The sequence below is a fragment of the Pimephales promelas genome, chromosome 18, assembly GCF_988280905.1.
Source record: "Pimephales promelas chromosome 18, fPimPro1.hap1.1, whole genome shotgun sequence".
NCBI classification, from domain to species: domain Eukaryota; kingdom Metazoa; phylum Chordata; class Actinopteri; order Cypriniformes; family Leuciscidae; genus Pimephales; species Pimephales promelas.
Window position 1 is genome coordinate 26,802,527 of NC_142786.1, and position 25,606 is coordinate 26,828,132.

The following is a 25,606-nucleotide window of genomic DNA, read 5'->3' on the forward strand; positions in this document are numbered from 1 at the left end:
CCCGTTGAAAAGGAGTAAAAAAAAAATTAGTTTGACTTTGACCATCAAGATTTTCTGAAGGTTGACAACCTTTCACTGAGCATTTGCTGAAAGATAAAATACGTTTAATGTCATATATTTGGTATTATATTCAAAAAATCTTGTACTCACGTTAGGCCGTCAGGTGGCGCCAGTGGCTTCAGACAAGTTGCGTCGCATCTCCATAGAAACCTTGGGAAAGTCAAATCAAATGGCTAATGATTTAGTTATCAGAGCTTTAAAAACCAAATCAAAGTCGCTTAATTTGAGTTGCAGGAAAATTACACATCTTCCAGAAGTTTTTGAGAAGCTGCCATGGATTGCTGTATTAAAGTTGAATAATAATTATTTGTCGAGTCTCCCGTCTGAAATTATGTGTTTACAGAAGGTGAGTTCAGACACTTTTGTACAATAGCAATGATCATTTAACAATAATATAACATTATTCTGTGACAGAGCCCAATAAATATGTTCATAACTAGCCATTTTAGTAAATGTTGAGCAATAACCAACAATAAAACACTGGTCTTAAAAAGACCATGACAACTTAACGTTAATTATTCATTGCAAAGCCAAAATGTAGCCTAGTATTTTAGTTTTCATATTACTGTACATTTGTTAAGTTAACAGAGCTCAACCTGGGAAATAATGTTCTTGAGGAGATTCCATCCGTGTTAAAACACCTCTGTTGTCTAAATAAACTTTATTTATATGGGAACAAAATCAGCCATTTGTCACCAGAGGTGCTGGGTAAGTTCAAACTCTTATTCAGGTTTATCGTATAGTTTACTGAACTGGGTTTTAGTATGTTATATATTTTCAGAAGGTCTACCAAACCTCGAGCTTCTCAATTTGAACCACAACAGAATCAAAGTCATTCCGGCAGAAATTAAAAAGTAAGATAAATCAAGTTTTTTTTTTTAGATATTTCACAATTCACCACCACACTTTGTTAAAGGGATAGTTCACTTTGAAATAAAGTTTTGGTATGTTTTAGCTTACCTCAAGGGCATCCAAGATAGGTGTTTTTGTTTCTGTAGTATTTTCAATTTTGATATTTTTAGGTCAAACTGTTCTTGTCTGTCAGTCATATAATAAAGGTCTATGGTCACCACCCCAAAGAGCACAGAGAAGTCCAAATTAAACATAATTTAATGACTCGTAAATGTAAGTACACATGGATGGCCTAAGACACGAAACGAGCGGTTTGTGTGAGAAAACAACAGTATTTATATCGTTTGTAGCTCTTGTAACCCCAGCCACAAAGCACCCGCACCCTCAGATCACTTGGACGTGGCTGTGTTTACAAGAGGTAAAAACGATATAAATACAGTTCGTTTTCTCACACAAACCGCTCGTTTCGTCTCTTAGGACATCAATGTGTACTTACATTCACGAGTCATTAAATCATGTTTAATTTGGACTTCTCTGTGCATGCTCTTTGAGGTAGACCCCATTTACTTCCATTATATGACTGACAGACAAGAACGGTTTGACCTAAAAATATCAAAATTGAAACTACCGCGGAAACAAAGCCGCCTACATCTTCGATGCCCTTGAGGTAAGCTAAAACATACCAACAATTTATTTCAAAATGAACTATCCCTTTAATTGATTATCACGCATGCTATCTGGCTTGTAAAACATTTCTTGTTTATTTGCAGACTGTGTAGTCTAAAGAGCATCAGTGTCACAGACAATCATTTGCAGCAGATTCCAGCTGAACTGGGCTTGATGAAGAGTTTGACTGAGATTAACTTCACTAATAATAAACTGACTCAAATACCACAGCAGCTATGCAATTTATCACAGCTGAGGAAACTGTACTTGGCCCGAAACAACCTGACAGAACTACCAGAGGCAAGAGTGACGATTATCATCATACTTAACCCAATATTATGTCTATTAGATTAATATGTGTCCGTTCTTTGCTTAGGGTGCTCTTGGTTGGAAAAATCTGAAGATCTTAGATGTTGCCGGAAATTTTTTATCTGTGTTTCCAGTTGGTGTAAGTTATTTGGACAAAGTGCCAGCCATTTCAGATGTTTCTATAAATGTTTTTGTTCTTTATAATATTATAAGCTATATAATTAAAAAATAAATATCTGATGTTAGATGCTAATTAGTAGGACCTCAGCCCCCCTATATACACAATTAACTTAATTGTTAACTTTTATAATATAAATTACTGTAATATATATAAATTTCACTGATGTTTTTCTCTTTAATGTTTAGTTTCAGTTTCTCACGTTGGATGAACTGTTCTTCGAAGGAAACAGTTTAGTTCCGTTCACACTGATGGAATCCATTCAAGAGAAAGAAGTCCTCGCATTAAAAGTAACATATTATTTCACACTTGTTGCCCTCTGTCCGATTACATGGCAGACGCAAATGCACATATTCGATCAGAAGTAGTTCACTTTTAAAAAAAAACCAACAAAAAAAAACAAACTTTTGCTGATAATTTACCCATGTCATGTCATCCAATTACCCATGTCATGTCATCCCATGTCATCCAAGATGTCCATGTCTTTTTTTTTTTTTTTTAGAAAATTAAGAAATTAAGGTTTTTGATGAAAACATTACAGGATTTTCTCCATATAATGGACTTCAATGGGAACCAAAAGGTTCAACGTCCAAATGAGTTTCAGAGCAGCTTCAAAGGGCTTTAAACGACACTAGACGATGAATAAGGGTCTTATCAAGTGAAACAAGCGGCCATTTCAAAAATAAATTAAAAAGTTTAAGTTTTATAAGCACAAATGCTCGCCTTGCTCTGTTCTGTGATGAGCGTTCTTGACTCTCCTGTTCGAACTCGTTCATCAAAATGAACAAATCTTTTTTCCGAGTCATTTCGTTCATTCAACGAAAATTCAGCAAAAGTTTTTTTTAAAAGGGAACTACTCCTTTAATTTCAGATTTATTTCCACATGTGAATAAGGCCTGAAACGGATTAAGAATATTGAAATTCATGTGTTTTTTTTTTTTCTTGCTTACACGTTTGTTGACCATACAAACGGAATTGGGTCACTTGAAGCATGTAATGTAAATGTGGCTATTAGTTAACTATAATAACCCTGGTGCCTTGTATGTGATTTCTTCCCTTTTTTCCAGAAAATCATTCAAATGAAATAAAAACGGTTATTTTTTTTAACCATAACATTTCCATACTGGTGCTTATTTAATGTGCTCAGGAACTCTCAGCCAGGCTCATCCTCCAGGAGAGCACTAACAGTTTCTCAGTGCTGTCCAGAGCTCTGCCAATGTACCCAGATCTGCAGGACATGCTGTCTCATTGGGGCCAGTGTGCCCTGTGCTCACAGCCCTTCCTCACCACCTGGCTGGAGTGTGTGCAGTTCATTAACACCAAGAAGGTACAGTATCAGTTCATTCTGCATATCACACCTTACCAGAACACCAATGTTCAGCATTCGCTGCCTGTGGCAATAAATGCAACAAAAAAGTGGTGCTGTTGTAAAGACTGTCCTTTAGTAATTTGAGTCTGTTCTATTGTCTTTGAACAGCACATGGGGATGAAACGCTCGCAGTCTGTTCCAGTGAGAGTTCTGCTGTGCTCTTACGACTGCTTGAACAGAGACGGCCACCAATACTATGGGCTTGCACGATTATAAATAAAAATGTATCTTTTTATTTTCCCCAATGACTGATCATGATCTAAATCTCTTTATTATAAAGAATTAATTTTTGATGTTTTTGCAATACACCAGCAGATGGCAACATTTGATCACTGACGTTTTTTTTTTATCTGGCTGTCAGATTGATATCTGCTGAAGAATGAATATATATATATATATATATATATATATATATATATATATATATATTAGGGCTGTGCAAAAATTAATTGCGATTAATCGCATCCAAAATAAAAGTCTGTGTTTACATAATGTATTTGTGTGTGCTGTATATAATTATTTTGTATATATAAATACCTATGCATGCATGTATATATTTAAGAATTATTTGCGCTTAAATTCTGTATATATATATATATATATATATATATACATAATCTATATTATATAAATACATAATCAATATTATATAAATATAAATATTTTATATATGAATAACACATTTTCTTAAAATATGTGCATGCATGTGTGTGCATTTATATATACATACTATAATATATTATGTGAACACAGACTTTTATTTTGGATGCGATTAATCGCAATTAATTTTTGCACAGCCCTAATATATATATATATATATATATATATATATGAATCTCACTATAATACACATCAGTATCCTTCTGTATGAGATTAAAATGTCATACAATATTTTTCCTTTATTCTTTACATTAAAAAAATAATAATTACAGTAAAATGAAATATTCAATTTTGTTCATTTTTAAGTGCACAATATGACTTCTATTATAGTCATTATACATTTCCTCGTGAGTTGATTTTTTTTTAAGTAATCAGAAGCACACCGCCACAGGCTATTCCCCATTTTGACCTTTTTTCCATTAGTATTTTCGACCTTTCTATAGTCTAGCTTTATGCTTGCCATTATAATTCCCTACAATGAATGCACTCCATACTTCCGTTTGGTCCAATGGCATCTGTTCTAACCTGAGAGGAAACTTCATCTCTCCAAATTCATTTCTCATGCAGGCCTCCTGAGCTCAGAGCAGAGTCTACCGAGTTGGGCCTGATGAATAATGCAGCAGGTTTAATTGCAAAGCCAGAAACTAATGACTTAGGACTGGTTAACAGCAGGGGAACCATACATCTCTGCAAACTGAATGAAAAATCAGTTCAGAAAAAAAAGAAGGGGGGGAGAAAACGCTAATTGATGAATAATTAAAGCTTGAGCTACAGGGCATAATTGTGACATTTTGTTTCAATCAATTTAGAAGTGCGGGGGAAAGTGCACTTAGGAAACTAATGGTGACTGTGTGGATGTCCACTGAAAAGTGCCACGAGACTCAGTCATTTATTATACAGCCCTCAGTCAAGCTCAGCCATTATTCTAGAGCAGTTGCCTCAATTTCCAAGTGATTGTGCACTTGGCGGTCGTTAATGCACCTCACAAATGGTAGATGGACTCCCCGTGAAAGGAGGAGAGGAGATAGTGTAAACAAGTCTGTTTCAGTCTGATGTTACTAAATTACTTTCTTTGAGGCAAATGCACCAACGAGCAGAAAGCTGCCGGGAGAGCCGGCCGCTCGGCCATGATAAAACTGTATTGTTTTCAAACATCAGCAAAATCAATCAACCAAAAGACAAGACTCAATATAACACTTCCCGAACCATCCCCTGTATTACGATCACTGTCTCTTTTGTAAATCATCAATACAGATCTTTTGTTCATGGTTTGGCACATTGATGAAAAATCAGTTACATTACATCCAGAATGCAAGTCACATATACTCAAAAACGTGAATTTTGTTAGACCAAAATCAACGACCCTTGGATTGTTGTCTGAACCAACAATTTAATATTGAAGGATGTTACTGATTTCTTTCTGATTTCAGGCTCTCAACATGCATGACTAAATTAAGCAGTTACCATTTAAAAAAATATGTGTAGCTGTTGCGTTTCTCATGCCATTTTAATCACAATGATGTTATCTAAATGCATGGCACAGGGTCATATATAGGTAATCACAGCTATGCTTATATTCAGAACAGTAATTCAGTGTGAAATGGATTTTATAGGCTACAACAGTTCAACAAACATGTTAAAGTTGAGTAAAGGTGTACAGCAAATCTTTGAATATAAGTAAGTAATTTCTATAGACATGATGTTGGCCCCCTTCCCCTTTTCAGCTCTGCTCTGTTTTCTGCTTTGTATTTCCACAGCATGAAGGTACGATCTTACAGATTAACGAATGGACTGCTCGTTTTTCAAAGATAATGCTCATGGTAACTTTCATTAACTCTACAATAAGTAAATCCACTTCGCCAGCTTTACTGGTGAAGTAATTACTCATCAAGTATTTGACAGCGATGCCATAGAAATATACAGAGCTAGGAAAACACCCCACTGGACTTTGCACCCGCTGCAATACACAAGAGACGATAAAACAGATTCTATTAGATTTCAAAAGATATGAGGAAGAAATAATGGAGTTAGAGATGCACTTTTAAAAACAACACATGACACCGGAGAATTTGCTGGGGAAAACATTTGGGGAAATGCTCAGTCTCCTAGTAAATTATCGGAAAAAATACTGGGATAGTGAGAGAATTTAGTACGAATATGTATTGTATATTTATTTATTATTATTTCTATCAGTAGGTGGCTGTAAAAAGTTGTTGTTTCTCTCGCTTCTTTTCGCTTTAGATAAAGCGTCAGCTAAATGAATAAATGCAATGATATGTAACTTGTTCTGTTTAGCTTGTCTACTTGTGCTCTTCCAATGAAGTTCCAAGCGGAGCAGAATGAAATGTTGCATTTCCTAGTAACACATATCTGAATGAATCAGTGTTTTGATCAAATCTTTGAGTGAACGATTCAGTGACTGACTCACTTGACGCCAACTACAGGGGTAACGAGAAAGACAGATGCTGGCAAACGTGTGGTCGACGCTTTCACCTTCACTATGGTCATTATAAAAAGATGGGAGAATTTGTTTCCCAAACCTTCCAAACTCTCCTATAGATACCAAACATGAGGTTGGGAAAACTCAAACCTCATGTTATCCAGTTTTTCAGAAATGGATAAAATATAGATGTTACTCTTTTTAATGTTTAATGTGTTTTTTCAGTTACACAAGATCCATTTGTACATATATTGCATTATTTTTTCTTAATAATGATTCATAATGATAAATGTTTATTTAACATATATTTTATTCATTACTTGGCATCTAATTTTAATTCCTTTTTTTATATTGCATATTTATTTTTCTTGTCAAGACGTGCACATTGTGTATTATGCTTTGGCAATATACACAATCATGCCAATAAATCAAATTCAAAAAAATAGAACAAACTGTTTGTATAATGTTGATTATTTGTTGTGTGGAAATGATACGAGCTCACATTTTACATAAAGACATTTGCCAATTATTAAGGTAATTATTGAGAGAACTGAACTCAATGGAACAATATAGATTTTTTTAAAGTGCATATCGTAAGATTAAAAATACATATAGGGGGGATATATGTGTATAAAATACACATATATACATATTTAAATAATATAATTATATAAAAATACATATATATATGAAGAGTTCAGATGCAAAAAGCCTCTAAGTGCCATTTGAAATTTTCTTCTAGAATGTTAATTTTTATCAAGCTTGTATATTTAAGTTCAGTGATTTCACTTAAATGGCAATGATAATTACCTATTAATTGTTATTTAAGTGAAATTACTGAACTTAAATATACAAGTTTGATAAAAATCATCATTAAAGAAGAAAATTTCAAATGGCATTTAGAGGCTTTTGCATCTGAACTCTTCATATATATATATAAAAAACATTTAAATACTAGAGGGGTTTGTGTTCATTTACATTTGTGTGTACATTAGGAAGCACACCAGCCTGAGTATTTCTTTGTGAGTCTAGACAGAACCAGTCTGCCTTTCTGGCAGAGCCCAGTGGCAGCCATTGCTCAGTGCACTAGAAACAAATGGTGCACCAGTCTCCTCCATCTCTGTGGCTTGGATTGTGAGCGCCCGAGGACAGCTTTGAGGCTACCAGAGCAGAGTTTACCGCATGATCTGTGGCCTTTGCATTACAGGCAGATCACCGCTCAATTTTAGAAAGAGAGGGAGCATCTGAAATGAAACATGCATTATTCCAGAGAGCAGATGTTGGGGTCCTGGAGCAGCAGGACCGCCCCGGGCCCTGTCTGGTGTCAGCGTGTGTGTGTTTGCGGATGTGTATATGTGCGTGAGCAGCTCTCCTCTGTCAGACCACTTTGTTAAAACGGAGCCCAGCCTTTCCTCTTGTTTTGCTAACCTCGGTTCACACAAACACTCCACTGTTGTTTTCATACATCAGCGATGTGGGAATGTCACGACACGTCTGGTGTGCCCGATCCCCTATTTGTGGGCATTTGTGCCGCCTGAATAGAGAGAATGAGTTTGATTGACATTAATAGCAATGCGGAATATCTGTCATTGGAGAAAATATCACACAGTGGGTGACGTTGTGCATGGGGAAACTGAGTGCATTATGCCTCTACACTGAACATGTATGCCATATGTTAATTAGGAAGTCTACACTGATATAATTACTGAAAGGGAATATTGCCTATGGTGAGAATATCTCCGCGCCACCTCATGGGGAACGTAAAGGAAGATAAAGTAGGTGTGCATAAATTTTAATTTACTAGCCTTGAAACGGGAAGAGTAATGTTGGCAAATTCACTCAGGATGATCTATTGGAAAGCCGGAGCTTTATTACATTTCTCCTTTGTCAGAGTATTTAAGCTCCTATCAAGCCCCTACACACAAACATGAGCACATTAAGGATGCTTCGGTAGCTTCGTTACAGATTAGATCTCTTTAATTGGGTTTCGTTTGACCCGTTTCCGAAATTTCTCCGTAATGCATCATGGCATCACTTATAATGTAAAATAGGGTTTTACACACAGTGATAGATAACAACGTATTCACTTTATTTACCTTTACTATATCAAACTTACAGCCAAACCAGATTTCATCGTACCATATTGCTTGCATAATCTCTTATACGCAAGTAACCGGAATGAGATTGCTTTGATTGTGCTTTTGCCCGAGGCATCTCTGCTCATCTCTCAGACCTCCCGGGTCCATCTTCATACCCCTGAACGCCCTTGTGTGCCGCTCAGAAATTGTTTAATTGTAAAAAATATGTTTTAAAAGAGTGAAAAGAGATTTATTTATCTTTTTTTTTTTTTTGCCTCTCGGAAAAGCACAAAAAGGGGTTTAATGGTTTTATATGGAACCTTTTGGGTTCATTCATTATCATTTGTTTTGTCCTTTCCGGATTAAATATTTCATATTAATGACAAACATCAAAACCCTAAAATGTATTTATGAATGCATGTGAATGATCACAAAGTTCAAGATATGGGGGTTAGAAAATGAATATATTTCATATATCACTCTTGTCACTGCTGGAATTATGGATTTACAAGATTGCTCACTACTGCACTATGTTGGTTTGTTTGTATGTATGACTGTTAAATAAAAAAAATTAAAAAAAAGAAAGAAAATGAATATATTTATATCAGTTAATCAATATCACACGAAGAGTGCCATTTCAGTTTTTCTCCTCCAAAATGAGATATTAAGTAACAGTTTAATAAACAATAATTTAATTACAACCACAAAATGTTGCAGAATAATGTAATACATGAATGAATAATAGCCTATAATGAACCAATAAAGGGTTCTTTCTTATCATTATAGAACCTTTTTTAGCATAAAAGTTTCTTTGGAGTTGAGTAAAGAATGCTTCATATCATATATAGAACCCCAATGAACCCTTTTTTTCTAAGAGCGTAGAATGCTTTTTATGTGAAGGACTCAAAAGGATGCGACATTATATGACACGTGAAACAAATTATGATACAGTGATAATAATGCCGAAACAGCTATTCTGTAATGTCAATATGTCATGCAAAGAAAATAAGTTAATTCAAACTACACTGTCACATAGCCAGATCTATAATCTATCGTCACAGATTTGACCTTCTCTGCTGATATGATGTGAATTTCAGTTTCTGCAAACAGTGTGATTCATGATCAGATGCTTTCTTCAGATGCAGTCTGCGCTCATTTAAAGTTATGGCTTATATATGAAGAGTTCAGATGCAAAAGCCTCTAAGTGCCATTTGAAATTTTCTTGTAGAATGATCATTTTTATCAAGCTTGTATATTTAAGTTCAGTAATTTCACTTAAATGGCAATTCATAGGTAATCTTCATTGTCATTTAAGTGAAATTACTGAGCTTACATATACAAGCTTGATAAAAATGATCATTTTAGAAGAAAATTTCAAATGGCACTTAGAGGTTTTTGCATCTGAACTCTTCATATTTTGAATATTTAACACAATTCTGCATTCTGTAATGAGCACATCATTATTTATATACATCAATGCTCGTCTTTCATTTCTCCGATATGTCAAATAAATCCCTAGGGTGCATAGGCCTCTGAATATGACTGGTGTGGGTCGATTTTCAGACCTACAACCAGACCTGTTATCTTCTCTGTTCAAGTATTAAAATTAGCATCATTGATTGGTGTATTGGACTGCTTCTGAGAAGGGGAAAAACAGCTACTCAATACCACGCAGTGAACCACTGTCAAGCTACGAAGAGCACTCTCCAATCAGGGAAATCTATTGTCTGGCATCTTATGCTGAACGAGGGCTCTCCTATTGAGCTGCTGGCATGGCACCAAGGCGTTGTCAACATGACGGTTCCACAATCAATCTGCCACACTCCTTCTAGGCGCCAGTAGGGGCCACTGTGTCTCTCTGGTAAACGCTCAGGATTGAAAAGCGTTGAAGCAGAGACTGTGAAAGCATCTAGGATGAGAATACTACACTAAACAAAATGGCTGAGGAGGACTGGAGATGTGCCAAAATGTACCCGCAAAATAATCAGGAACACTGACAATAGGAATCTACTTTAGCCCCAAAAAGACTGAAGTGTCAAGCTTTGTAGATTAACACGTTTATCAAAGCAAGAACTTGGCGTTTAAAGAACGTGTGCATCCAATGTTTCATATTCCACTCAATATTTTTCTTCTGATGTCTTGATATCCTTAAAAGAAAAGAAAAAGGCAGCGTCCCAGCCATGTAAGCCTTTGTTTTTTTTCTGTGTCGGCTCAGAACATATGAAAGTAAGTGTTAGACAGGTGCTTGCTTTGAGGTGAAGATGAGGCTGGCCCTCTCCTCATTAGCTGGAGCGCCACAGAAAGACCCATTCGCTGTGGCAGTTTTGGGTCATTCGCCCCTTTTTCCAAGTGTAAAAACACCTCATGGTGTTAAGAGCAAGAAAACACAGAAGAAGCGAAAAAACTTCAAAGAGCAAATAAGCTTTAATCTTGTTTCGTGCTCTATGAGAGTTTCAGTAGTCACAATAATGACTGTAGACTATATCCATAGGGGAGTTATAAACCTGGGCCTTTTACTTTTGAGAGGCTTTGTTTTTCTCCCAAAGTCTGTTTTCAAGTTTTGTAATTTGAAACAAACTACAGTGGATGCACTGAACCAAAACCATCCTTTGATGCTCCATGGTTGAAAGAAAAAGAAAAGGAAAAAAAGGTCAGCAAATTGTGAGCACAGACACTGAGGATGATAAGAAGCATTGGTTATCTTCTATAAGTCCATCTTGCGATTTAAAGTGGACGTGAAATCAAAACTGAATGGTTTTAAGCGTTGTGCACAATTCAGTGCAGACTATTCAAAACAATTCAAAATGTTGTCTTTGTCATCAACTTGCCCTACCTCATTTTTCGGGGTTATTTAAGCCCATGTTAACCAATACCACATGTCTATTTAGCTATTTAGGCACAGCGTGCCAATAGTAATTTAATGCTTATTTACATTAATGTGATAAACTATACAGAGGTAACAGCAAATAACGATAAATTTATGAACTTGACCTGGGGGTTTCAGGATGAAAGTAGTCAAGCCCTATTTTTTCTCTCCTTGAATATCCTTCATCTAGAGATATGTCTCATTAAAGTCAAAGCTAACAATAAGTTATAAGGCAAGAGGCCTGTTTATCAGATATTCACACTTATAATGTTTATTTAATATTAGTCTTAATATAAAGATTCATTGTCAATCTTCAATCCTGCTTGTGATCCTCACATTTTGTAAAATACATGACACAAAATGCTGTTGACTTTTACACTTATAAGTGAAATGTTCCTTTAAAAAAAATCGGTAAAAAGAGCACTATTTGTTCTAAATGTTTCCTTTGCTTGTGAAGTGTTTGCATGTAATTTTTGCCAGTCAGCAGCATAATGTCTTCAGTGTAGGTGCCGTCTACTGTCTGTGTCTCGGTAATATGGGTCTGTTTTCCCCATCACTCGCTGATGGCTCACATGGCCCGAGGAGCATGCTCAATGTGAGAGGCAGCTGACACCAGCATGACCCAGGTAGAGGCATCTGCACACAGGATTTTTCTGGAACATGCCGCGCCTGTGGCATTCTACCTCCACTGGATCAACATCTGTTTCATATGGAGGGACAGGAGCAACGTCCTTGAGGAATATGTCCGCTGTGTTCATTAATCTCTCTCGCTCGCTCTTTATTTCAGTAACTCTCCAACCGCAGCATCAGTCATTGCCCTGTCATATGTTACATTTACCCTATCACATTGCCATATGTCTGCCTCATATGTGCACTCATGATTAGACTTGAAATGACAATAGGATTTTGACTACACGCATGACAGATCTATTAAAGGGGACCTATTGTTTTTTTTTCATACATTTTCAACTTTCTTTAGTGTGTTGAAAACGTCTGCAAAGGAAGTTATTCCAACGCTATCTTACGACCAATTCGTACGATTTGTCTAAACCCAAGTGATGGATAGGTTTAGGGGCGGGGCCAGGGGTAGGTCATTCATACGAATTGGGCAACTTATAAAATATGTACAATAAATGTACATTTGCACATTTAGCTGACGCTTTTATCCAAAACGACTTACAATTGCTATATATGTCAGAGGTTGAACGCCTCTGGAGCAACTAGCGGTTAAGTGTCTTGATCAGGGACAAATTGGTGTCTCACAGTGGGTTCTCTCACACCAAAGGCATGTGTCTTATCCTCTGCGCCATCACTTCCAAAATTTGTAAGGGAGTGAGGAAATACTAGCCACTTCGTAAAATACGTACGAATTGCCGTGAGATCGGTTTTGTAATTCTCTATAGACCTTCTGTAGCCCCGCCCCTTTTCAGTATTGCGCTCGTTGTCTTTTGACTTCCGGTCTGTATTTTCACAGCGATCTTGCATAGGTATGAATGAACTGCTCGTAAAAAAAAATTTCCCGGTCGACATTTGTTAAGACATCTGCTTTACAATGCTTATGATAAGCTTTACAATGCTCATGATAACTTTTGTTAACTCTACAATAAGTAAATCCACTTCACCAGCTAATTACTCCTCGACAGCGATGCCATAGAAATATACAGAGCGACCGCAAAAACAAAAGTTCAAAGACAATATCCTTAAGATGACGGCGCCCACGTTTCTACCTTTCTTAAAAATCCGTCGATTAAAGTTTTCAGTTTTTCTTCCGAGAACAAACACATAAGATATTCTTCATTTAAATAATTTCCACCCATGCCATACGCAACAAAAAAAATAAATAAATAAATAAAAGGGCAAGACCTGGTTCAGACGAGTTAGAAGTGTGTTGAAACTTAATGGGCGTGACATTTCCAAAACACTCTCGAAGCAGTTGGCCAATCCAAACACACTGGTCCAGCCGACCAATCAGAGCACACTGCTATGTTAGAAGGAGGGGCTTCATAGAGACCGGAACTAAACAGATCGTTACTGACAGACTGGGAAGGGAGGTGCTGCAACAATGTAAAATATGTGAACAATAATGTTTTTGAACATTCAAGCCTATGAAAACCTATTCTAACTAAAAAATTATGATAGTTTTCAATGATTCTACATACAGAATATGAATATTATGAATCTACTAGATTGTATGGTGCTGGTCTAGGGCAGCGTATGGAAAGGCTGAGGTTGCTCCAGCAGGTGTGTTTGAGGAAGGGGAAGCGCTCCGAATGGTGTCGAGTGGCACCGTATGTGCTGGAACACAGCCAGCCTAATTGAAGCACCTGGCTTAAGTCAACCTCCTCAACCCAGCCATTAATGCTACCGCTCTGTGAATGCGAGGAACATTTCTAAAATGAAGACTGTGACCCATTGAGACTGATATTCCTACTGTCTAATTAGTAAGTAAGTCGCAAAAAGAAATTCCAGTGAGATGAACTGGCCATATTTTTGAGGCCGTAATATTAAAGAGAGCTGATTCTCTTACCATTTGAATAGACCATGACTTAATGTGACATGCTCACCAGTAGGTCACTGCTCCGACATGGATTGATTGGAAACTTTTGACTAATGAATCATTGGATACATTTATGCATTATTAGCCTATGTCCTGAACAGTGAAGGGTTGAGCACCACTGAAGTGGTTTTAACGTTCCTTCTTTAACAGCCAAAACACGTAATACAATTGAATACGTTGTTTGATGTATAACAGCATACTAAAGGCTGTGATGTGATTAAGGTGTAGCCTACTCATGTTTTGTCTATAATTACAGCAGGTTATTTCAGATTTAAAAATCTTTATCAGTATTTCAGTAAAAAATTATAAAATATCCTAAAAATCTATTTAAACTTTCTTGTGATAAAAAACAAGAAAAAAGAAAATGTTTATGTTATCCCATTAGCAAATGTTTTTTTCTTGTTTGAAACATAAACCTCACAAATTAGTGTTATATATTTGCATATAATAATTTTAGACTTGAAGACATGAAAATAGGTCTTAAAGGCTTAGTTCACCCAAAAATTAAAATGATATTGTTACTCACCCTCATGTCGTTTCAAACCCCTACGCATTCATTCATCTTCGGAACACAAATGAAGATCTTTTTGATGAAATCTGAGAGCCCATCCATTGAAAGCTAATGCAACTACCACTTTCAAGCCCTAGAAAAGTAGTAAAGACATAATTAAAGACACCAGTGGATTAGACTCAATTTTATAAAGCGACGAATACTTTGTTTGTGCAAAAAAAATACTAATTTACCAATATAAAGATAAACAAATACCTCATTAGCAGCTGTCTCTATGAGCCACGATATGCAAGTCAACTGCCATATTGGAACAGTCAAAGCCAGTCCATTGACACTCGAGAGCATGTAGACTGTTAATATATACAGTAGGCTACAAAAACAAACCAACAAAATACTTGTGAAAGGTTATCCTATTTCTTCAGGAAATAAAAAAAATAAAAAAATAAATAAAAAAAACTAAATATGATCATAATTTTGTTAAAGCAACAAGATTTTTTACCTTAAAATAATGTTTCCAAAATCGTTTCAGTGGTTCATCTAGTCATAACAGCGTGAAAGGCACTTCTGGATTCGCTAAAGTCAAGTTTGAACGTGTAAAAAAATGATCCTTATTCTAATCATCTCCACACGGCTGTCTTGAAATGCCAACTCGATGTGTGCCATGCAAACGATCAGCTGAAAATGATGCATTCAAGCCAGTCAAGGTGGCAGAAACCTCCTCGGCACATCCGAATAAATCACCCCTGCTGAGACAGACAAAAGACCGTCTGTAAATATTTATCCGGAATCTATATAATTAAACGGGCAAATGTGTTATGTCAAATGTGTCAGGTTCTTCGCACAGCTGAATAATACAGTGGAACAGCTTGGTCAAACATTTGTTTTAGATCAGGGTGGCATCAGTCATTGTAGATGGATGGCTGGGACAGAGGGTGAGGAAACCTCACTGCTGAGCCCAGCGACTCACTGCTGGAGGGAAGTGCAGGGTATGAAAAACAAAGATGTATAATGCTGAAGAAATTATAGAGGGTAGTAAATCTGCATGATTAAGGCAAGGATGACATTGAATGTGAGGGTGCAGCTACGATTCGCCCGAGGGGAGAGAACGGAACATGGTTTTGTTGGCACATAGAGTCTCATTTACATGGGCTTGTGTCACACATTTATCTTGTATCCGTAGGGCAAATGCTGAATACAGCTGCAGACCTACACATGCCTACAGGTACTATGTAAGTATGCCACAGTATGTTCTACATCCCTTCTTCACCAATGGGAATATAGCTTTTGATTTGTTACAATATCTCAAACATGCGATGAGAATTGATCATTTTTATCATCCCTGACCTTAAAGTTACAATGAAACGTAACATCTTTTCTATTGTAATGTGACGTACATCCAAGTGTAATGGATTATTGAACATTTTTTGATAAAAGTTACTGGGGCAATTTTAATGAAACGTATATATATAAGTGAATTTTCATTTCATGCCGACTTTAAGTAAATCATTTTTCTAGATGATTTCAACCAACATGATGAAAACAACCGAGAAATCGAATTATAGTTCCCATCATTCCCAACAAAAAAGCCATATCCATAGGCCAGGTGGGGTCTTTATTATTGGATTTTTATAAAGTTTGCCCTTTTAAGTCATTTTCCCGTTTAATACAGCTGAATTTTTAAAAGGACACTTCACCAATTGGCATTAAGCTTTGTATCTTTAGAAACAGTCATATTTTTGAATGGTCATGGTTTATTCCCTTATTTTCCCCTGAGATGGGAGAAATAAGGATTTAAGTGTTTTACTTCCTGCTTATTATGACGTAAAAATCTTCATTTTGCGACATACTAAGCAGGAAGTCACATTTCATTGTCTTCAAGTCTTCTAGAAACTACAAACATTAGCTCATTATTATTCAAGGGTGTGGGACTCACTCACCCTACAGGCCAATTACAGATCAGTGGGTGGGACTTCACTTGGGTGAAATGTTCCTGGAAAAATGTACAAAAATATGGAAAAATGTAATGGATGGAAAAATGTACAAAAATATTTTTTGTGTTAACTGGTAATATGAACATGTACTTTAGTACTATTTTTCCAATTTCTTCTACTTTTATTTCAGTTAACGAAAATGTTTTGACAACATTTTGGTTTTAGTTAATGAGAGCACTGCCAAGCAACCACTCTAGGACTGTTCCAATGAGTTCTGCACCAGTAGCACTCACATTTCCATTAGAAAATGTAAAAATCTAGTAGTTTTTGCCCCTCTGAGGATGAGATCATCCATCAATGCGCGTGAAGGTGAAGATGAAAGAACTGTGGCTCGCGAGACTGGCTCTGTCTCACGAGGGGTTAGAAGTGTCATCTCTGCCACTGGATTGATCAAGATGAGTGTGAATAGGGCGACACAGTGCCAATCTTGACATCTCTTGCTCATCTGCTCTCGATAATCTTGCAGCTTGTAATTTATTCCCCCCCTTTTTTATCATCTGAGGGTCTTGGGTGGGATTCCCATGTGAAGATAAGGTGTCTTTTAAGTCTCAACGCTATAAAAAATTTAATTTACTGAAAAATCAATTCCACATTTTGAGGCATCGGCCATCCATATAGATTCCCATTCCAACAGGGGCCACTTTTATCACATCTCATCAAAGTGCGACTGAGGGAGGCGGTTTATTCGTTTCCCGGAGACTCCATAGGAATCTGAGCAATGACGCTTGTCAGCATGAAATATGATTTGGGGGCTTGATAAGCAGACTTTGAGAGCTTGCTAATTTTAAATGCGGCAGATGCGTGATTGCTGCATTTCGCATTGAGCCCCGAACAGCGTTTACCTGCAATGCTGTTTTGTTTGGTGCGTCTATGGTGCTCTCTCTCCATCCTAACTCCACGGAGCACCTGCTGGGTCCTTGCGCTCTCTCACCCCTCCCTCTGTGGCCTGTGAGAGATGGATGGCTCGTATCTCTCCCGGGCCCACGTCCAGGTGTGGAACAGCTGGGGAAGACCGTGGTGGGGGGACGGCAGGGATGAGGATGGGGGGAGAGCGCGGCAGGAGCTATAAATTGCGCAGGAACTCTTGGTACTTAACACCGGCGTGTCTCTAGCGCTATTAATCATGCGCAGGAGCTCAGGTGTGTCCTGTCACTCCTCTGGCCGTCAGCTGCACTTATTCACCTCCAATCCTTCTCTTGCTTTTTCTCTCTTCTACGTTAGCTCTCTTTTGCTCTATATTTCTCATTTCCTTTCGCTCCTCGTGCCGTTACTCTGCGCGTTCAGTAGGGAGAAGGATGGGGGGTGGGGAGGCCAGACGGAGCCCCACTGATTTACGACCTCTCTCTGGTTGTTTATTTGGTGGAATGAAAGGCACATCACCAGCTTCGCCACACTGAATTTCTCACATCCTCCATTTCCTCAGTGATCAGTCCAGTCGTGTGTGTGAGAGAGGAAACTTGAATAAGCATCCGACCAGGATACGAGACAGACCAATTCACTCAACTTTTGAAGTAGACCCGTGGTTGACTTGCTCTCAAAATCAACCCAACAATCTATCCACCTATTTGCTCAGACTGATTTCATGAAATGGCGTATGTATTCCACGCCAATTCGCATTTGAATTTTTGGCGTGCTATCAACACGCATAATCGCTTTTCAGCGTGTTTATGAGCGCCGTTGACTTAACGTTACATTACTGTAAATATTTGACCTACCCACCCCGTCCATAAACCTAAACCTACCCGTCACTGGGGTTAATAACATTTATGAGTCTTCCCTACCATCCTAGGAAAAAAATCTCGCTCCCCAGATGTAGATGTACATTTTGCTTCATTTCGCTCAGACATTTAATGGCGTGTACATACACGCGGAATCACTTGGTCATTTAACGGCGTAGACACATAGATATAAAGGCTAGATATCTCGTCCGCGCTGCTGGCCAATGGAGGTCGACGTCAGCACCTGGCGGCCATCTTGTCACAGGCAGCTCGCTCACTGGTAATATTGTTTTAATGGTGCATGTATTTTTTAAATCACCGTAACTTGCTCAATTTTCTACCGATTTTCAAACGGCCTGGTTTGTTATAAACGGCAGAGATGTAGTTATGATAACTGCACACTTATGAATAATAAGTGTATAAATAAATAATCATCCAGAATTACGTAATAACGTTTGTAAGAAACCAAACCGTTTGTAAATCCGTCAAGATTTCAACGAGATAAGAGTTTTTCTTACATCAGATACCACAGAGCCCGCCAGAAAGCCTGTCTGTGACAAGATGGCCGCCGGTGATGACGATAAATACTCTGCCGTGAGACATCTAGCCTTTATATAGATATCTATGCGTAGAGATACATGCGGATAGCTCAAAATGCATATAGCTAACACGCCTCTTGACTTGAAAGTGGCGTGTATGTTTATGCAAAAGTCATGATGTCATGCTGATTTGCTCGACTATCGGATTTCTCTACAAAGCCACAGCATTGGTTGCACATCTCTGAGCATCATATAGCGGTGGTGTTTAGTTGCTGAATGAATCAGCCTTTTTTTAACAAAATGATTGCATCAATGATTTAATGGGTCACACATTAAAACAGTTTTCTCTCCTAGTTTCTTTCAAATGTTTTGGTCACAAGGTTTAAAAAGTTTGTTAATCGTTTTAAACATCAATCTTGGATTGCATGCACCTTCATTAATCATAGGTGAGTAATATTCCTCTCTGGTTGATTTAAGGGCAAGATGATATTTCATTTGCTGTTCTTCAAACATCAGTTTATGGACAGTAAGGCCAGTTTTTCTGTACAAGCGCTCAGTCTTTCTTCCTTTGGTTTTAAGTGCAAGCAATTCATTAGTATATCAAGGGGATGATCTAGCGAAAGAAACAACTCGTTCCTTCAATGGTGCAACAAGTATAGTGGTCAGTGCAGAGTTGAAACTGTCCACAAAATCAATCACAGGAAGCTCAGCAATAGTGCTAAAGAGCAGCTGAGGATTGATGTTCTTAATGTTTCTAAATGTTATGACACGCTCTTTAACAGCTTTTAAAGAGGCAGAGATGGTAAATTCACTGGTTATTAAATTATGGTCTAAAATGGTCCTCATTTCCAAGTTGGTCGACATCTATCCCATTCCCAACTGTGCAGACCAAATCCAATGTGTGTCCAGATTTATGAGTCGGGAAATCGACATTATGTCCCCTACTAGCAAAATATCAGAACAATTCGAGCTCAATAAAGTCAGTAGTTCAGCAAGTTCAGAAAAAAAGACTGAATTTACCTTAGGAGGACGATAAATAATAATGAGCACAGGAGAGTTGCCATTAATTTTTACCACCAAGCACTCAAAGGAAGACATTTCGGGTGTAGTGACTAAAGAATTGGACAGTTCAGATTTATATAAAATTGCAAGACCACCACCTTTACTGGTAAGTCTAGGTTTGTCAATATATGTATATCCAGGTGGCAAGGCCAGGTTCAAGTTATAAAAGTCATTTTGTTGATGCCATGTCTCACTGAGACAAATAAAGTCAAGTTTTCCATCCAAGATTGTATCATAGAGCAGTGCTGCTTTCTTATTCATGGACCGCACATTTAATTGCGCAAACTTCTAATTTTAGATATTGCATGCTTATCACGCTTATTCTCTGAGGACATACGTGGAAAGGGCAGATTAGCCATACAAATGCCACGGGAACTTTGATGTCTAAGTCTCCGGGAGTCGGAGCAACGCACATTTACAGGCCGGCAGATCACGGCCCATACGAGAGCTGCGATGTAGATATTTTCGCCGTCGCAACGGTTTGGATGCTCTCAGGACATTTTGAGTACAAGTCACTTATTAAAGGTAATAGAAGATCCAATGATAAAAGTGCAGGGAATGAGTACCTTATCATATTGGGGTTCGACGGTTTAAGTTCCTGTATTTCAGTGAGTACGATTTTGTTGACCAAGGTGATGAATATTGCGAGTGAAAAAACAGCATGCCGGTATCCAATCGAGTAGAATCCTTGAGAAATATCCGGGTCTCCAGATGATATAGCGACTCGCAGGAGAGAAAACAGAGCAACACCAAACCAGCAGCAGACCCACGCACTCATCCTCAAATCAATGCGGAACAGGTGGAATCGAGTGACGGACGGCATGTAATAAAATAACTTAGGGAAACAATGAGGACGACGGAAAAGATTAAGATTTTTAAAAGCTGCAACGTGACATAACATAAAATAACAAATAAAATACTTAAAGATTTATGATTTAAAAATAAAACGCGGCAGCCCAGCTGCGCCAGCGTCCTCTCTCACCGGAAGTCCGTTAATCGCAGAAATATTAATCTCAGTATAATCCGTTTCTCAATTAATCCGCTAATCTCAGTTAATATTCGTAATAAGTACGAGTTTAATTGTATAAAAAATAATACAAAAAATAAATTAAAAAGTGATAACTGCTTACTTCGAATATTACAAAACAATTACAATTACAAAACTGCTTACTTCAAATAAAACTTCCATTTGTCTCCAAAAGAGGAGGACACATATGTCGGGCAGCACCTGACCCAGCTGCTCCGCTGTATTTCTGGTAAACTGAAAGTCACATTTATTTGGAACCATTTATCAACATAATAAGCACTTGGAGAAACACAGTGCAAGGCATCTCTGTTTACTCTGAAATTTGCCCGCTGTGATCTCTTTAGCAGTGTTTCTCAAAACAGTTTACCAAACAGATTACAAAAATGTATCAACTGGCTGCAATATTCTGACGATGGCAGCCTGGATCGTGTTGGTGTGATATCTCACATAAGAAATCCTCTGTGGAAGACTATATTAGCAGAATGATGGATAACACACAGTCCCACTGTGAATTCAGACGTTTCTAGTGCCAAAGTCCTGGTGGGGAACTATGATGGTCAAAACATTACTACCAACATTTCTTCACTTTACATCGATTCTTCGTCAAGGTCATAAGATGAGCCACGTGCCTGTTTTATAGCTAGTTTCAAGCCTAGCCAACTGACAGTATGCAGAGCACATCCAGTGAGGTCTGAAAGTTGTGGGTTCCATATGCCTCCTAAAGTTTTATTGTGCAGTAGGCTGGCTCTCGTAAACACAAAGTTTGTATTTAAGTCAGCAAGTGCTGCCCTGTGTGTTTAGAGCAAGCTGTTCCTGTGAAGAGGGGGCTCGGGAGCCTTGAAAAGCATCAATCACGCTTTAAACACACAGTGGGTAGCAGTCGGCCTGGGTCTTCACTCTACTCTCATTAGCCATCAGTCATCTCAGCTGGGTAAGACCCACAGCTCTGGGCTTCTGACGGTGTGCACGTCGGCACTTTTCTCGCAAACCAGCTCCAGTTCAGTTTCAGGGGGACTGCAGGAGATTCTCCTGTGCTGTCTCATCTCTGCATTTCTATGTGCTTTCCCACTCAACTGCGGTCTTTTTTGTCCTTGTTAGTGCGCTTGGCTCAAAAACTAACGTTCTCAGAACGTTCCCAGAACCTAAATTTGTTAGCTGGGTAGTGTGCCCGCCTCCCATGCCGGTGATGCTGGTTTGAATCCTGCTTGGAGTGGATGCAAGTAGGACCAGTTACATTGGTGCCGTGACCCGGGCAGGAGTGAGATTCAGGGGATGAGTGTAATGAAGGTCAGCTAGTAAAGAGCTTGCCTCCATTGGTCTCAAGAGACGCACTAGCGACAGACACTGGCGAAGCTGCGGTCTTTAGCATCTTTGTTAGCGTGCTCGCCTCCCATGCCGGATACGACAGTTCGAATCCCGCTTGGAGCGGTGCAAGTAGAACCGAAGGGGTTACATTTTCATATGTGAAGTATGCTTGGGCATATGGGTTAACCCTAGACTGATTACTGTTTCTTTTTTATTTCAATATGTTCCATACAATCCCTCAGTATTTACTGCAGTACACAAAAGTGCTCATGCAGTGAATCTGAATCACCATAAAATAAATAAATGGATTAATTAATTTGAGCTTGTCCTCGGAAGCTGCACATAAACAAACATTTGTGATGTCTTAAGGTAATCACTTTTTAAATGACTTAATTGCAGCAAACTGTGTTATAAAAAAAACAAAAACAATACAGCACAACCAGTAGTCCGCTTCACAAGTTAAATAACGGGCTCTTAAAGGAGTTCACTTTAAAAAAAACTTTACCTGATAATTTACTCACCCCCATGTCATCCAAGATGTTCACGTTTTTCTTTCTTCGGTCAAAAAGAAATTAAGGTTTTTGATGAAAACATTCCAGGATTTTCTCCATATAATGGACTTCAATGGGAACCAAACGGTTCAAGGTTCAAATAAGAGTTTCAGTGCAGCTTCAAACGACTCCAGACGATGAATAAGGGTCTTGTCTAGGACCCTTCAAGTCATGACTCGAAAAAAGAATTGCTCATTTTGATGAACGAGTTTGAACAGGACAAGTCACGAGCATTTGTGCTTATAAAACTGCAACTTTTTTATTTATTTTCAAAATGACTGATTGTTTCGCTAGATATTCGTCTTCTGGAACCGTTTAAAGCCTTTTGAAGCAGCACTGAAACTCTCATTTGGAGCTTGAACCGTTTGATTCATAACCTAGATTTACAATTTATTTACTCAACCTAGATCCTAGATTTACACGTTTAAATCCAGAGTTTATATGTCCACCAATAATGGATAACACATTTTCTCTGCGTAGCAGATTCTAAGACGGTGTGAGAAAGAGCAGTGTTGTTTTATTTTCCACTGGATAAATATAGGCTTGAGCTCTTCGGCCCCTGGAGATAAACGGTAGATATCTTTCTGTTCTTTTTTTCACCCTGTTCGTCAGCAGGGTGCCGTGGAACCATTAGCTGACATTTAAGCAGTGCTTTTGTCACTGCCAAACAGCCTCTCTCTCTCTTTCTCCCACATCTTTTGCTAGGATGATGGAGGGTCGGATACATGCATCATTCAGGCCTGGGTGGAAATGCAGTACTCCACTTCCTTAATAATGTCATTTTGCTTGAATGGTATTAACAGATTATCCAGGCCCGGGGCAGTGAGGCATGTGCTGGAGAAAGATAACCTTGTGTTCTGTAATTTAATCAAAAATGTTTTCTCCATAGAGTCACTTTGCCCACACCATAACAGGCCTAATATGCTCTCGTACCCCCTTGGTTGTATTCCTCTGTGGTTGCAGAGCACACACACACACACACACACACACACACACAAAACTATTACAAGAGAGTTTTGCGAAGATTCCTCAACGAGGTGTTTCGAATCACTCAGCGGCAGCGCCTCAGCCGTGGACATGGGACTATAAACAGGCTTAGATGAAATCAGATTTAAATCCTCAAATTTAGCTCGGCTGCATATCAAAGAGACACTTTTGCCCGACTCTCAAAGGCAGAGCGTTATTTTCTCCTCCGTCACTGTAGGCCTACAGTAATATTCCTCGCCGCATATCGGGTTCAAAAAAAGCACGGTGAAATTCTGCGACACAGTTTGATTTAGAGGCAAAAAATATAAACCATTTAAAGGCGAACTCTTTATGGAGTTTAATCCTGCGTTCCATCCCTGGAAGCCGAATTTATATCCTGCATTAGCTCGTCGGAGTATTGCTCTTTTCCTCGCACGAGCGTTTCGGGGGCAGACGGAGGCCCTATCGCTCACGAGCACATGCACACACAGGCAGTACGGGGCTTATCTCATCTCGCGCAGCCCGCGCTAGTCCGCGGCTCGGTCCTCCGGGCTACTTTACTAATAACCTTTTCCTTATCAGGCACTCTGCACCTCTGCCTGTGATCAAAGACCCAATTAATGGAGCGGGGAAAGGTGAGGCATTCAAATAATAGAGACAGCTGTTTTTCTCTGTTTGAGAGAATCCATTTGTATTGTTATCGGCAGAGAACAGTTCTCCGGACTTCGCTTAATTGAGGGTCTGTCAATTCTCGCCACTTGATAAAAAAACGCCAGTTGAAACGCGAAAGGTGGTAAATGGCAGGAATATCACAGTGTTTCAACTTATCCTTAGCTTTATGATCTCTTAAATGGTAATAAAAGCAGATAAGGGGCGTAAGAGGTTCACAAAAGCGTATAGACTCTAGAAAGAGTCATGTGATTCTTGAAGGTTTTGTAATGGCTGAGCGATCGCCAGGGTTCATTTTGGCGTGGCGCATTTATAAAGCCTTTCGGCCGGGACGAAGGTAATTGCTGGACTAAATGTGTTGCCTTGTCAATGTCGCTGTCAAATTTCAGGACAAAGTGGGCTGAACATTGCACATTTTAACATTTCGACATTAGGTAAAATGTAAAACGGGGGACATGGGAATTAAATGACACTTTAAATACAGACCTTCCACACTAATAGCTTCCCTTCAGAGAGCATTTACTCTTCAGTTCACAAGGCTACTTATGTTGGGTTTAGCTAGCAGGCCTTTCAAAGCCCACTTTCACTTCAAGGTTTTCTCTGTTCATACTAAATTACAATTTACTCAACCTTTAACAGTATGACTCTTACTTGCAGTATAGAGACAATTGTTGTAAAAAAAAAAGCCCATTTGAATCGAAATTATGAAATAAAAAGTCAAAATTACGATACTAAAGGCCCTTGCACATTCGCGTCCGAAATTTCCGCAAGTTTAAAAATAAATATATCCTCCGTTATGTCAATCAAGCTTGCACACTGCCTCCGAAACTTTTGTCGGTCATAAAAAAAAATCGGATCGGGTTAAATTTTCTGTGTTTTTCTCATCCTTAGCAAGCAGTTTGAATGGTGTTTTTAAAATTCAGAGCCACCGAATTACAAATACGAAAAAACACATATGAAAATGTCGGACTCAGTGTGTGCAAGGGCCTAAAATGGTGAAATTATGACAAAAACAATGTTTTACAAATACTTTTCATGTCCTAATTATGATTTACATAACTGTGGGAACCCTGTAAATTAAAATGCATGAAAAAAATAAAGAAATCAAATAATTAACTCTTAGATGTAGCTAAATGAATAAATGTTAATGTAAACGATGCATTCAAACAGAATGCGCATTGTTCTGTAACATGCAACAGGTACAAAGTACTTTAAACCAAGACAGCCTCCAA

At 38.2% G+C, this 25,606-nt stretch overlaps 1 protein-coding gene and 1 long non-coding RNA gene across 2 annotated transcripts; one reads left to right on the forward strand and one right to left on the reverse strand.

Annotated features, from left to right (window-relative positions):
- Positions 1 to 106: 106 nt before the first annotated feature.
- On the reverse strand, positions 107 to 15,285 carry LOC120485202 (uncharacterized). The gene is made up of 4 exons (XR_005623863.2): positions 15,046 to 15,285; positions 14,802 to 14,916; positions 14,562 to 14,679; positions 107 to 210 (listed from the first exon to the last, which is right to left on the reverse strand). It is a non-coding gene; the product is annotated as an uncharacterized LOC120485202 (long non-coding RNA).
- Positions 145 to 3,659, forward strand: lrrc69 (leucine rich repeat containing 69). The gene is made up of 8 exons (XM_039680809.2): positions 145 to 406; positions 642 to 768; positions 842 to 914; positions 1,683 to 1,878; positions 1,955 to 2,026; positions 2,254 to 2,355; positions 3,213 to 3,392; positions 3,543 to 3,659. Exons 1-8 carry the CDS (start codon positions 230 to 232, stop codon positions 3,648 to 3,650), a joined length of 1,035 nt encoding a protein of 344 aa, XP_039536743.2. The 5' UTR covers positions 145 to 229; the 3' UTR covers positions 3,651 to 3,659.
- Positions 15,286 to 25,606: the final 10,321 nt, after the last annotated feature.

Bases quoted from the DNA above. Each gene is read 5' to 3' on its own strand.
- lrrc69 (XM_039680809.2), top strand. From the start codon at position 230: ATGGCTAATGATTTAGTTATCAGAGCTTTAAAAACCAAATCAAAGTCG. The intron at 407-641 runs GTGAGTTCAGAC...ACATTTGTTAAG, and splicing joins AAATTATGTGTTTACAGAAG to TTAACAGAGCTCAACCTGGG. The intron at 915-1,682 runs GTAAGATAAATC...GTTTATTTGCAG, and splicing joins ATTCCGGCAGAAATTAAAAA to ACTGTGTAGTCTAAAGAGCA.